The 13,896-nt window shown below is 43.3% G+C and overlaps 1 protein-coding gene across 1 annotated transcript; it reads right to left on the minus strand.

Moving 5' to 3' along the window:
• Positions 1-5,440: 5,440 nt before the first annotated feature.
• On the minus strand, positions 5,441-13,883 carry LOC307032755 (leptin receptor overlapping transcript-like 1). The gene is made up of 4 exons (XM_079670983.1): positions 13,738-13,883; positions 11,934-12,009; positions 10,499-10,685; positions 5,441-8,075 (listed from the first exon to the last, which is right to left on the minus strand). Exons 1-4 carry the CDS (start codon positions 13,751-13,753, stop codon positions 7,959-7,961), a joined length of 396 nt encoding a protein of 131 aa, XP_079527109.1. The 5' UTR covers positions 13,754-13,883; the 3' UTR covers positions 5,441-7,958.
• Between the last annotated feature and the right edge of the window lie 13 nt (positions 13,884-13,896).

Genomic DNA, 13,896 nt, shown 5'->3' on the forward strand with positions numbered 1-13,896 from the left:
CTGAGACGTAACGCGGCGCGTCTGGTGGAATAGCACCCATTGACTAGAGTGCGGCGGGACGGATCACCAGAGAGTACCACAGCTAAACTACCGCCCAAATCGGTAGGGTTGGCAGGTATGAGACACAAGGAACAGCTGTTTGTGTGCTTCGGGGGTGGGGTAACTGGAAAAGCTCTGTCCAAGAAACGCCTTGCAGGCTGGCTCTGCGAGTGCATTGCGCATGCCTATGAACAAGCGGAGAGAGCCTTCCCCACGGGGGTCCGTGCACACTACACGAGCCATGGCTGTGTCAACAGCCTTATTTAACGGCGTGAGTGTGGAGGACATATGCACGGCGGCGTCTTGGCCAACGCCAGGCCCCTTCATAAAGTTTTATCTCTTGGACATGTCTGGTTCCTTTTCATCGTCTGTGCTTGCTGGGGCAACGCAGGACTGGAGAGGAGGGAGGGGGGCTGTGGGTCAGTGGGCATCTGACCCCCTCCCCGGACGTAATGCGCTTACGTTTTCCCCCGGCCCCCGGCCCCGGGGGATGTGACGCACACATGGGCCCATAGGGGCTGGAGGACTCTTTTTCCCATGCTTTAGGGCGGGAGGGGGGAATCCTCCACGTCATAGCACACCTCCGCGGGGTAAGCCCGTCAGGGTGTGCTCTGTCAGCCGCAGCCTTCTTCAACTAATTCTTCTTCTTCTTCTACTTGTAATTCAATGTGCCTGCCCGCGAAATATTGGACAAAAGAAACTCGGCTAGTAGTGTCAACTAAATCCAGAGTTTTACAACAAAAGTACTTTAAGCGAGGTAAGTTACGAATTTATGTAAGTGTGGGATTGAATATTAAATGTCTTATGTTATGTATTATATAAACCGTATTATTACAATGTTTACTGTCATTTCCCTGTAAACATAACAGTCTGCAATGAAATGGTTGTCTCCTGTGTGCTCCACTTCCTCCTTGGCGCACCGGTAATTTTCTCAAAAAATTAAAATAAAGTCAGAAAAACGTGTTGCGCACGAGAAACTCGTGTGAAACTCGTTTTCCTGACTTTATTTTTTTCTCATATTTCTTCTTTATGTCTCTTAAACCGTTATCCCGACTTTTTTTTTTTATCTTCTTTTTTCTTTTTCACAAGATACTTTCTCATAAGACTTTTTTTCTTTTCTCTCATTCTTTTTTTCCCATGTCCCTTTAGGGCAGGGGTGGGGAACCTCCGGCCCCCGGGACGTATACGACCCGCGAGACAATTTGATACGGCCCTCGAGGTAACACCGGGTAGCACACGCAAAAAATAAAATAAATAAATAAATCAAGACCGTAAAATAATTAAACAAGCGAGTGCCTGTTTTTCCTGGCCAAGGTCAGGGTCCTTGAACACAACACGGGCCTAACGTGTCGTCACATGGTATATGTCTCGTCCGACAGGGGTATACATCCATGGTTTAGAGCTGCCGGAGAGCACCAGGACGTCGCTCCGGCCCGGGACTTCACAAATAGCTGCGTTCACACCGCAGTACCTTTCCCACTTTAGTTCCGAAATGTCGCGTTCACACCAAAAAGAGCCGGAACTCAAATTAGTTAATGAGAACCTTTTTACCCCCTTTTCCATTCCTGCTAGAGAGCAGGGACTTTCGTGGGAGAAAAAGGTTCCAATTTCTGATTGGCTGGGCGGATTGCGAACCACGCCCCGTAAAACTCAAAAAAAGTTTTGTGAAGCCGTCATTTTATTATCCTAGCATTATTAGCATTATTAGCATTAGCCCAGCGTAGAAACGCAGAGAGACTAACTTATGGCAACACAAAATAAAACATGGGAGCGGTGGAGATGAGGAGGTGTCGGCGTTCTGGAGATTTACTCGGAAGGCTTCAGTAGAAGCTGCTGGGAGTCCTTCTACTGAAGCCAGTCCCCAACTCTGGGGACCTCCGGCCGGGGATTTTGGGCGGCAGTATACAGCGTGAAGTTGTTTAAGTCCTGCCAGTAAACTCAAAGCAGAAGAAGAAGTGACGTCAGCGGCTTAATTTGCCTAATCCACCCTCAGGGACTTATTCCGGTGTGAACGCGATCTCATGAACCTTTGTGGGAAAAGTACTGCAGTGTGAAAGCGCCTAATAGTACCCATAAGGAGACGTACACATGCCGCAGTTTTTGCGCGGCTGTGTCTTTCGTTGAAAGCCCAGTGGCGATCTGTTCATCTATCATACTGATCATACAGTCAATAACTTATTGTTAGAAGTTATTCGCATCTGGTTAGCTAGCTATGCTAACGAATATAAGAAGCTTTTTCTACAACCAGTGAGGTAAAGGCACATCTTTATATGATCATTATAGTTATAAAAAAATAAGAGAATAAAGTAAACAGGTATAAAATACAATATGTCAGTAAAAAAAAGTTGTTATTAATAAACAAGAATACAGTTTGAAAGGGGAGTGATTTGTAAAATATCCATAAAGAAAAGTAAATCTGCTTCCAGTTCTGTTTCATATGGGTGTTGAGAGATGTATCCATAGATGGATGTGCACCAGATTGATACTTTTAACTTCAACATTTAAAAATAAATCTTCCTGGGGGAAGGTTAGGTCCCCCCCCCAATCACTTAAATCATGTCCATATGGATAGGAAACTAAATACATATGCACACATCTTGTGTCCATATCTTTCTGTTTTGGTGGTCATGCCACAACCGTGCACGTGCATGCATGTGAGAGTCATGGTAAAATATCTGGACTAAGAGATTGCTTTTTCTTTGCACACCATGAAAGAAAGGCCAAATGAATGGGCTGTGATTTTAGTATTGTAACGTTCACAAATGGAGTCGGAAACAGGCTTCCAGTTATTAGGCTTTAATAACTCTTCTTATTCTCAGATGATCACAGGTTCATGTACAGCTTGTGGGTTCAACCTCATACACAGGCCGTTTCTCAATCGCGAGGAAACTGGCTTCCAAGCCAATATTTCAAGGATACTACGTCATCGAGTGGCGCCGAAGGACTGTTCCAATCTCCAGCATACTTGGAATTTCACCGAGGCCACGTCCTTGGTTTGGGGGTAATTTTGATGCTGCACATGGGTAGACTTCGCGTCCTTCAAATCCCCACAATGCTTTGCGCACGGACCAATTTCAAAAACCCTTGCAGAGAATGGCTGAACCGACGCAGCACAGCACACATTTAAATGTAAGTATGTAGTGGCGTAGAACATGTGTTGATAAATATGTTACTTTGTTGCATTTGTTATCACCAAAAATGTGTTTTGTGAAAGTAAAGCAAGTTCATAATTAGATAGACATCGTGAGGTATTTATTTTCGGTACAGTTTATGTTGAAACCGTTAGAGAGAGTGGCACACTTGTTAGCCTGTTCCATTCTTCTTTGTTTTCCGAAGCCGTGGCTTGGAAGTATACTTGCTTCGTTTCTGAAGGAAGTGACTTGGAAGTATGCGACTACCAAGCCAGTATCCTCGCGATTGAGAAACGGCCACACACTCTAACTCCCACACATACCCATAAATATATCAGTGTCTACGTCACAACTTCCCGCCCTCCCCCGTCTACTCCCCCAACCACAGGCCCGCACCTCAACCAGCATCACTGTGCAGCTCTATGATTGGCAGAGAGGCGGGGGATGCCTGAGTGACACCCTCAGCATCCTATACAGGGTCGCTACACTAGCCCCCCACTACAAAGTTCCTCGCCCACGGGGAACAAATAACACCTAGCACAAACACTATAACTACACACTGTACTTTGACTAGGAAGGTCTGGGTGGACTACCATCCCTTCCAGTGAGACCAGGGCACATTCTTGCCCTCTACAGGAACCGAGGGGTCTCACTATAAACTTTAATACCAAACAAAGTCTCTGAAACAAACCGGGGGTCGTGACTGCCTTCTCGGCAGGGGGATTGGGGTCAGGAGGACGGGGGTTGCCGGTTCTGGCCCAGGCAGGGAAAGGGGGAAGAAAATGGGGGGACACTCCGTCCCTGATGGGGGACTGCTGCTCTGCTCGCCGGGGGACCTGAGTGGGGGTGTCGAGGGGGCGGCTGTGGGCCCCGGTGTTCCTTGGGCCTGTGGGGAAGCGACTCCTCTGTACGGAGCCAACCTGTCTCTGTGGAGCACAACTTTTCTCCCCTTTGGTGGCAGCTGCACCCTGTAGACCACTTCCCCGACCCTCTCCAGTACTCTGCAGGGACCAACCCACTGGCTGTCCAGTTTTGGGCACCGGCCTTTGTTCCGTTGTGGGCTGTAGACCCAGACCAGCTCCCCGGCCCGGAAATGCTGGCCTCTTGTCCTGGTGTCATAATCCCACTGCTGACACCAATGTAACGTTCACAAATGGAGTCGGAAACAGGCTTCCAGTTATTAGGCTTTAATAACTCTTCTTATTCTCAGATGATCACAGGTTCATGTACAGCTTGTGGGTTCAACCTCACAACACACTAACTCCCACACATACCCTATATATCAGTGTCTACGTCACAACTTCCCGCCCTCCCCCAACCACAGGCCCGCACCTCAACCAGCGTCACTGTGCAGCTCTATGATTGGCAGAGAGACGGGGGATGCCTGAGTGAAACCCTCAGCATCCTATACAGGGTCGCTGCAGTATTTTTAAGCAGAGGTCAATAATTTGTACGGCCCTCAGAGGATGTTGAAAAAATTGAAATGGCCCTTGAGAGGAAAAAGGTTCCCCACCCCTGCTTTAGGGGCTCCGTAGACTCTAGAGACAAACCAGGGGACTTTATTTTTATATCTGTGTCTGTCCATTTGGTGTAGTATTTTATCCAATATTACATTTTGTATATATATTAGTCACTTTCTTATGAAATGCCAGGTTTTAGGTCTTGGTTTGAACATTCAATCCTGAAAATAAAAAATATATACATTCTATGGTTTGAACGTGATCGGCTCTTTAGTTCATCAGAAACAGCAATTACGAGAGCACACAGGAAACATTATATTTAAAGTTATAGCTTGTAGCCTACATCCTGTGACGACCCCTCCACACCACTAGGTGTTCCGTGGTCTCTCTCTCTTGTTTACAGGTTCCAGTGCTGTGGGTGATCGTGGACAGTGATCTCTCAGTCCTCTCGCACACTCCCCTGAGCCTCACGCCGCGGCTGTTTATTTTTGTGTCCATTAATAAATTATTGTTATATTTTCATACCCCTCGTCTCGACTCCCAGCTTTTTGTTACAGCCCACGAGCCAGGTTGTAACACATACGAAATGTACATTATAATTATGTTAAAAAAAACGATTTCATAAATATATTTTTTCTGCTCATATGTGGTCCATGTTTCGGTAAGCCATCAAGTTGACTTCCGTTGAGTATAAATATTACTAAAAATTGATATAAAATAAAAACTGCATATATTTATATATACCTCTATACTAGTATTTCCTGTGAAGTGTCATGCAAATGTATGTGTAGTCATTCAAAGGAGAGGATGTTCAAAAATGGCGTTTATTTAAAAAAAGGAAAAAAAAGAAACAAGAAGACCACCATGCTGACTTCTGCCTACTGAACAGAAACATTGTAGATAGAAAATGGCGTTGGACGTTCGTTGACACAAAGCTCCTTATTAAAATAAATAAATACAATATCCTCCCCGAATCAGTTTCTCCTCACAGGAACACAGAGAAACCCGTCCCACCGCTACACACCAGAACAAAGTCAGAGAACATTTGACACATTTAGCTTAAACTCCACACAGTGTCATACAGACGTTAAACAGAAGTGATGTTCAGAGCATCAGATTCAGTGTCACGTAACAATTACACAAATCATGTCAGTAGTGTTCAATGTTCACTAACGTAGGTAAATACAACTGGAACTGAAAAAGCTGCCGTGGTTATTATGGTGCTTTTATACAATCAGTGCCTTCACTGAGGGGGTGATCTCTGGAGGAGTCACGTAACAGAATAAATATATATATTAAAGAGGATTGTTACAGTAATGCCGAATTGTAGTGCCAGGCCCAGGGTCAGTTAGCATTTTTAGCCGCGGGATTCCTCTGCAGATTTCCAATGCTTTTGTCATAGAATTAGTTATTTATTTGAGAAATGATGTGGTTAAATTAAGAGTTGTTGTTCTTCCTTAGAAATTGTAGCTGTAAATGTGATACAGATGAGAAGACAGATATTGTCATGTCTGTGTTTCGAGTATAGAACCAGGAGGCGATTAGCTTAGCATAAAGCTAGTACACAGCTATCAAATGATTATTGTTACACCACCTATCAACATTTCTAAGGTTTATTGATAAGGACATTGAGATACAGTAATGCCAAATGTTGGATTTGGAGTGATGTTTGTGCTATAACTATTTATTGACAAACAACTGTTTATCTTGAAAGCTAATACAAATCCCTCTAAGACCATCATTTGTCATTTTTGCAACAAAAAAATTATTTGTAGCAGATTTAAACTTGTATTGGAAATCTGCTGTGCATGCAAACCCACGGTAGAACAATAACAACAACAAATCTGGGCTGGCCTACAACACATAAAAACAAAAGCAAATGTTCAATTTGACATTATGGACACAATACAAATTCTCGTCAGTCATCAGTCCTTATTTAAATAAAATAAAAGTGTCTTCCAGAGGGCACATATTCAAACTGAACCATCCCAAAATTAAAATGTCCGACCGTTTACCCTCCCTTAAACAAGGAACCAGACCCTCACTTCCTTTTTCATCTTCCTAATGCAGTGCAACAGGAGAGCTACACCTGTAATCTGCCAACTTATTACACACATGTCCTTCCCACAGGCCGGAGAACATAGAAATCATAAACCGTGAGAAATGCTGGTGTGAGGAAATGTGCGACAAATCTGGATGTGCTTCTAGAGAGGAAACGACACTGAGCAGAGACGCTGGATGCTTTTATTTTAAGAGGGTCCTGTTTAAAAGCTTAGCGGCCGTCAGTGACTGGTTATAAGTCGGCCGGTTCTTAGCTTGGCTCAGTTTCAATCGCTGTCCTCAGGATAATCCTACCTACTGTACGCTAGCTGAGGCTTCTCATGCTTTCTTCACCTGACATTAGAGTGAGGAAACAGCTATGCAGAATAACTCGTGAATATTTAAGCAGCCTGGGAAATCACCTAGTCGGTTTAATTTGATCTCTGCGGTGGTGCTGAGGCTGTTTAAACAAATCCTCTTGTCTAAGTTTCAAGAGGATACAAACACTGCTGCTCCTGAACAACGTCTACTTGTGGCGACAGCTTATGACTTTTATGGATTGCAGAAATGAAAGTGATTCAACGTGTAATGCCAACATGGTCCCAAAGAAATAAAGAAAGCGGAATAACGTGTAACGGGGTGTAGAAATGAGAAGGGTTGTTAGCGGTAACAGTCTAAAACAGACTTCTAGACTTTCACAGCTTAGCGATCGTAGCATTACATTAGCACAAAGCTAACTTAAATCCGCACTCTATTAGAGGAATATCACATTTTAAGTGACAAAGGATATTTTAGTTTTAATCAAATTCGACACAAATGGAAATAGAGCTTTTCCGACTCAATTTACAGACTGGTGTAGGAAAAGCTTTTCCAGAGGTTCTACTACATAGAGAAAGGTATGAGCCTGTCCCTTTGGTCAGATTAAGTCTTATTCCACATTCAATTGGGGTTATTTTAACATATTTGTTCACAGATAAAACAAGCAGTTGTTCACCAGCGCTCATCAGCTCCAAATGAAACACAGATGGTGAAAAAATTAACAAGAGCAAAACTAAAAGTACAAATCCAACTGTAAGTCAGCATTCTCCATCCCACTTGTGTCAGTTCAACATGGAGCAGGCGGTAAAAAAAACTAAGTATTGCACTGGTTTGGTGTGAGTCAATGGATGGGAGGTCATCATATAAATAACAACAACAAGAACCAAACAGTTTTTACCATAATAATAATAATAATAATAATAATAATAATAATTGTAATGCTAATAAAAACAGTTCAGACTCTGCTGGTTTACCACTGCTGCCAGCTGAAGTCGTCGTTGGATCCGAACACGATGAAGAAGCCCAGGATGGTGCTGAAGATCACCACGTTCCCCGTTAGAACGAGTGCACACGCCCCCCAGGCGATCTGAGAACAAACGCATCAATAATTCACGTTAACAAATGCTGCGCTGAATGCTGCCAGGCTTCAGCGCATATTGAGGGCAAACTCTACCGGCTGTCAACAGCAAGAGTTTACAGAACCACTTCCACAGACTGCTCTACGATGAGATGTCAACAGCAAGAGTTTACAGAAACACTTCCACAGACTGCTCTACGATGAGATGTCAACAGCAAGAGTTTACAGAAACACTTCCACAGACTGCTCTACGATGAGATGTCAACAGCAAGAGTTTACAGAGTCACTTCCACAGACTGCTCTACGATGAGATGTCAACAGCAAGAGTTTACAGAAACACTTCCACGCAGTTGTTGTGTTCAGGAGGAGACGTTAACAGCAGCTAAATGCTAATCATGTCAAACTGCAGCCGGTACCTCCGTCTCTCAGGGCTTCTGCTATCAGGCCAAACATGTTTTTTTACAGTCATTTTTGTTAATTCACTATTTGGTTTGACTGTTTTTTGCTCAATGGGATATGGCTGCTTGTATATGACTTAGTAACTGTTGTGTTATAAAGTAAGACTTATCTTAAAATGGAAAAAGTTCTTGAGGATTTCGAGTAAATTGGGGTCATGTTTAATTTAACAAAGCTATCTTAAAACACCCAGTTACAAACTCTGTACATGTTTATGAGGTGTTTTGTGATTAAAAGTCATTTCTTTAGCCGATTGCATGTGCAGTGAGCAGAGGACTAGATACAAATACAGCGAGAGATATGTGTGAGTTTGTAAAGTAATGCTTCGATTATGGCAACAACAGACCTTTCCTTTTTTATTAAATCGATTCGACTTTAACACAGGGGTCGGCAACCTTTTTGATATGAAGTGCCATTTAAAAAAATTAAAAAATTGTCATCAGCGTGCCGACGATCGAGAATTATCAACGGGGGGGGGGGGGGGGGTTGAGGAGCTTGACGCTCGTGAACTATCGGCCGGAGGGCGGGGGGAGCCTCGCTGCGGGGAAGCAGTGTGTGGACCTGTCAACGAAACTTACACATTGACCACATTTAAATAATTGGTTTAAACGGCATAATAATAATAAGGACAATCGTCCGTTCTATGATTCTCCAGAACACACATGTTATGATATTAGGGTCATGCAGAGTGAGATGAGATCGCTGTCCCTTTAAGAGAGAGAGAGAGAGAGAGAGGGGTGTGGTTTGTGCATGTGTGTGTGTGGATGGCAGGGCGACAGTGAGGGAACGTGTATGTTTCTGGAAGTGAAACGAGGCAGCAGAAAAACAGAGCTCTGTGATGTATTTTGTGAAACAGAAGAACAGCTAAATAAATGTAACGCCCCCCAAGAAGAGCTCGCCTCTCTCCAGTCATTTAAGCTAAAGTGGGTTATTGAACCTGAAGCTTGTTGCTTCTGCCCTCCTCGACTACGGTCTGGGAGCCGACAGGAAAGTTCAACACACAGATGGCCAGTCCGCCCCTTTGTAGCATATTATCTCGATGAGAGATGAGCAGATCGCCACTGGGCTTTCAACTAAATACACAGCCACGCAAAAACTGCGTCATTTGTACAGCTCCTTATGGGTACTGCAATTAGTGAAGTGCTTTCCTCCGTGGTGAAACGATCAGCACTGCACCACGGAGGAAAGCGGCAGAAAGTCGCCTGGAGATAAAGAGAGCGGGGCTGCGTTGCGTGCATGGCTTCCTTCTGCAGGTAACGGGGAGACGCGCTCTGGCGGCGGTCTCGTTCAGGATCCGAAAATACAATTTAAATATTATTGCACACTTATTCCACTTATTCCTAGTGTGCCACTGGTTACGGTGCCAGGGGGTTGCCGACCCCTGCTTTAACATATCACATCGATTTAATAGAAAATAGTCAAAAATGTCTGTTCCACTTTCTAAAAGTTCAAGGTGAGATCTTCAAATGTCTTGTTTTGCTAATCCAAAACCAAATAAAATCAAGTTGTTAATGTTATTGTCATCAAATCCCATAAAAACACCAACACTTAGTGACTTCTACCCTCTCTGTTTCACTAAAAGGCCAAATCGTTTTCCTTAAAAAGCTAATCCCTGCATCTTTCTGCAGACGTTACACAAACAGGAAGAAATAGTGCGGATGAATCCACATGTGGAGCTCTAGTGAGTGTTTGGGGCAGAAGCAGAGTTTCCGTTGACCGGTAAAATATGCTGAAGACGGGCAAATCTAAATCTCTCCGGTCAAAATCATTTTCCCTGATGTGATCAGACAAGAAGACATTTTGTGTGTGCTTTATATGACCATTTTCCCAGGAGGCGAAAGTAATGGGTTACATTTGTTATGATGTGTTTTCAATGTGTGTAATTTTTACCCTTGGTTTCCTTCTTTGGCAAAGTCTTAAAAAACGGTGTGTTTGTGTACTATTGTGAAATGCACTGAGAGGCTTCTGTGACTTACTACTGCAGCTCTGGCGAAGATGATGGGCAGGCCGAAGGCTGAGATGACGATGCCCGTCGTGAGGAAGATGGCCAGCTCTTTGCAGGCGTTGCTGGCCGAGTCTGTGTCGTCCACCACCCTCCGAGAGATGCAGTACGGGATGGGGGACAGGATGTAGAAGAACAGGAGGAACAAAGGCCAGTATTTACTGTAGAAAGAGGGAAAAAAGAAACATAAGTTAGTCATTTAAAGGTGGGGTAGGTAAACAGCTCGAGTGCGCTAGAATCTGAAAGTACGCAGCCGAAAAAAATCTGCCTCTTCCTTCAGACTTCCTCACAGAGCCCCTCCTCCAACACACACGCACGCGCACATGACCAATGAGGGCACGAGATACGTTTGTGCACAGATGGAAGGCTGACAGGCAGGTAGGCCATCCAGTTATTTTAGCCGGGCCGGCTCCGATGATTGGTCGTGCTTTTTACAGCGCCACGGCTTCCACAGATGATGTTTTTTCATGTATTTATTGTCAAAGCATTTAATATATTCATTGCTATCAGGATGTTAAGAGCATTCCATGGAATATAACAACAAGTGTTTCTGAAGTGAATTACCTACCCCACCTTTAAGTGGACATTATCAACACGAACAATCTGAGAGGAATGCGTCTAGAAAGTGGTGGTACATATATTTGTAATAAAAGTGCTGAGGAAAACTGGAACAAAGATGGTGACTCTGTGCAGAAGATACACAAACAAAAGCCTTCAAATTTTGAAAATGTGCCGGAATAATTTGTTTATCAATGCTTGTATATTTCAACAATACTGCCATCATTTTGATCACTATAATTGTGATATTATTTGTTTTACCGTTTCATCTCTACCTCAGGGTTATCCACCATAAATATGAAACAAAAGACACAACTACATGAACAATTAGATATCAGAATATAATGTACATTGTTCTTTGTGTCATGTGGTTTGGTTAGCACTTGGTGAGGCTACATTTACAACAAGGCATTCCAAAATGCCGTACAATTAAAACAAACAACACATTATATAGTGACATTGGAAACAGTTATATTGGAACCCCCAGGTTAATCCGACTGTGCTCCACACCTGCATCTAAAGCTGTAAACCCATGATGGGATCACCCAGAGTGCATGTGTGTGAGTGCCAAGTGTGAAAGAGTTCTCACTCACTCACTCACTCACTCACTCACTCACTCACTCACTCACTCACTCACTCACTCACTCACTCACTCACTCACTCACTCACTCACTCACTCACTCACTCACTCACTCACTCACTCACTCACTCACTCACTCACTCACTCACTCACTCACTCTCACACACACACACACACACACACACACACACACACACACACACACACACACACACACACACACACACACACACACACACACACACACACACACAGTGATGGTGATACTTACTCGTACACAGGGAGGGCACATCCTAGCATGAGGAACATGAGGCCGATGGCCCCCCCGAAGGACAGGCTGATGAGAGCTAAGAGAAGAGAGGAAGAGGGGAGGATATTAAGCATTTCACTACCCGGCAGAATACAAAGTCATTACAACTAGCTGCACCTTTACACATCAATCCATCAATAATTATAATCAAAACATATCATATATATTACTCTGAAATGTGCTAATCTGCATAATGAGTACTGAGTTTACCAAAAGTCTGAAAAGAAATGGTTTCGGTGCTTATACTTTTGTACTTTTACTTGAGAAACATTTGCAAGAGAGTAGATATACTCTAGTCTAGTGCAAGTAAAATTCCTGCATTGCAAAAGTCTAGTAGATCTAATTTGACTAAAGTACAAGATCTGAGTACTTCTTCCACATCTGCAAGTACCTCAACATTTTACTTCCAATACTTGAGTACATGTACTATATTACTATCTATCCACCACCACTGCCATCACATCCTTGCAGCAGGCTTCTCATGTGATGAATCAGCTGATTTCACGTGTAACAGCTTCATTTGCAGTCTAAGCCGGGTCATTAGGGACTCGTGTTAAACTCTGGGAGCATTACAGTGAGTTTACATGCTGGTTTAACAGAACATAATCCCGGCAGATCACTGAAGAAAGCACAGCATCTCAATCAAGTTAGGGTGCAGCTAGCATTAGCATTATAACGGTATCTACCTAAGTCATGAGGAGGGAGGAGGGGGAATAAAATACACCATCGTTATGTAACATGACATAGCTGCTTGAGTGTCAAATAACATTATTGTGCATTTCATTGTGTTGCTGTGGATTTTCCTGGGCAAATGAATAAAGGCTAAAATGCTAACGATTCTGCTGCATGGATGTATAAGAGAACTGGATACCCCGTTCATTGCTATGAGAGTTACTCAGTAGCGCGTGAAGCTCAAAATAAAGGGACTGTAGATTCAGAAAGTACCCGGATCATCAGGGGACCTGGGCCCATTGAGCATGCGCAGTTGAGTTTCCCCTTAAGCCCCGCCTCCTATACCCCTGCTCTTAGCTCAGTAACATTAATTGAAAGAGAATATAACTCTGGATTCAGTTTTAAAAAGTAGAAATACAATAATACATAACCAATAACTCACCTTAACTTGTTCTATGAGTTTTTTTTAATTAAATGTTCTAGATCATGTTCAAAAAGTATATTTTCCTTGCATTTGTTTAAAATGTTTATGATTGTAATAGTACATTTAAAAATATGTATATTTATGTATAGATATCCCAATTGTACAAAGCTGTGGCAATACTGTATGTCATTGTGGTCATGCTAATAAAGCTATTTCTGGCTAATAAAGCTAAAGCTGGTTCTCTGATCCAACCTTTTTTGTTGTTTTTTACTTTTTATATAACGTTTTTATTTCTGTTCCTTCCTATTTTTACTCATTGTTACTGTTATGTATCTTGTCTTGCTCTGTAAAGCATTTTGCACTGCATAGTGAATGAAAGGTGCTAGATAAATTAAGTGTATTATTATTATTATAAGAGTATTTTGGGCCAACATGACGTCACGGCCGTTGTAGTGCCACCATTTGGCCACTACGTCATTCAAACATTCAGCTTCAACGGCCGGCTTGGCATGCTACACCGGCCCTGCTGCTAACTCCTTCTTCGCTACCGTTAGCTAGCTGGACGTGGAAAACGCATCCATATTTCTACAGGATGATGAGTCAAAGTGGCGTTAACTGAGCCGGAATGTAGAAGCTTTCTAGAGGGAATGAAAGGTGGAATTGGCTTACCTTTAATCCCAGCCATTTCTCCTGGACAAAAGCTCGACTCACAGCCCTGACGAATGACAACAGTGCCCCCCCTCCGAGTGAAGCCGAGAGAGGACGAGTCCGACCGAACCTCCGGCAGTGCTGCCTTCAGGAGCTAGAATAAAGTTCGGAATGATGAGA

The sequence above is a fragment of the Notothenia rossii genome (assembly GCF_949606895.1).
Source record: "Notothenia rossii genome assembly, chromosome: 3".
Classification (NCBI taxonomy): Eukaryota; Metazoa; Chordata; class Actinopteri; order Perciformes; family Nototheniidae; genus Notothenia; species Notothenia rossii.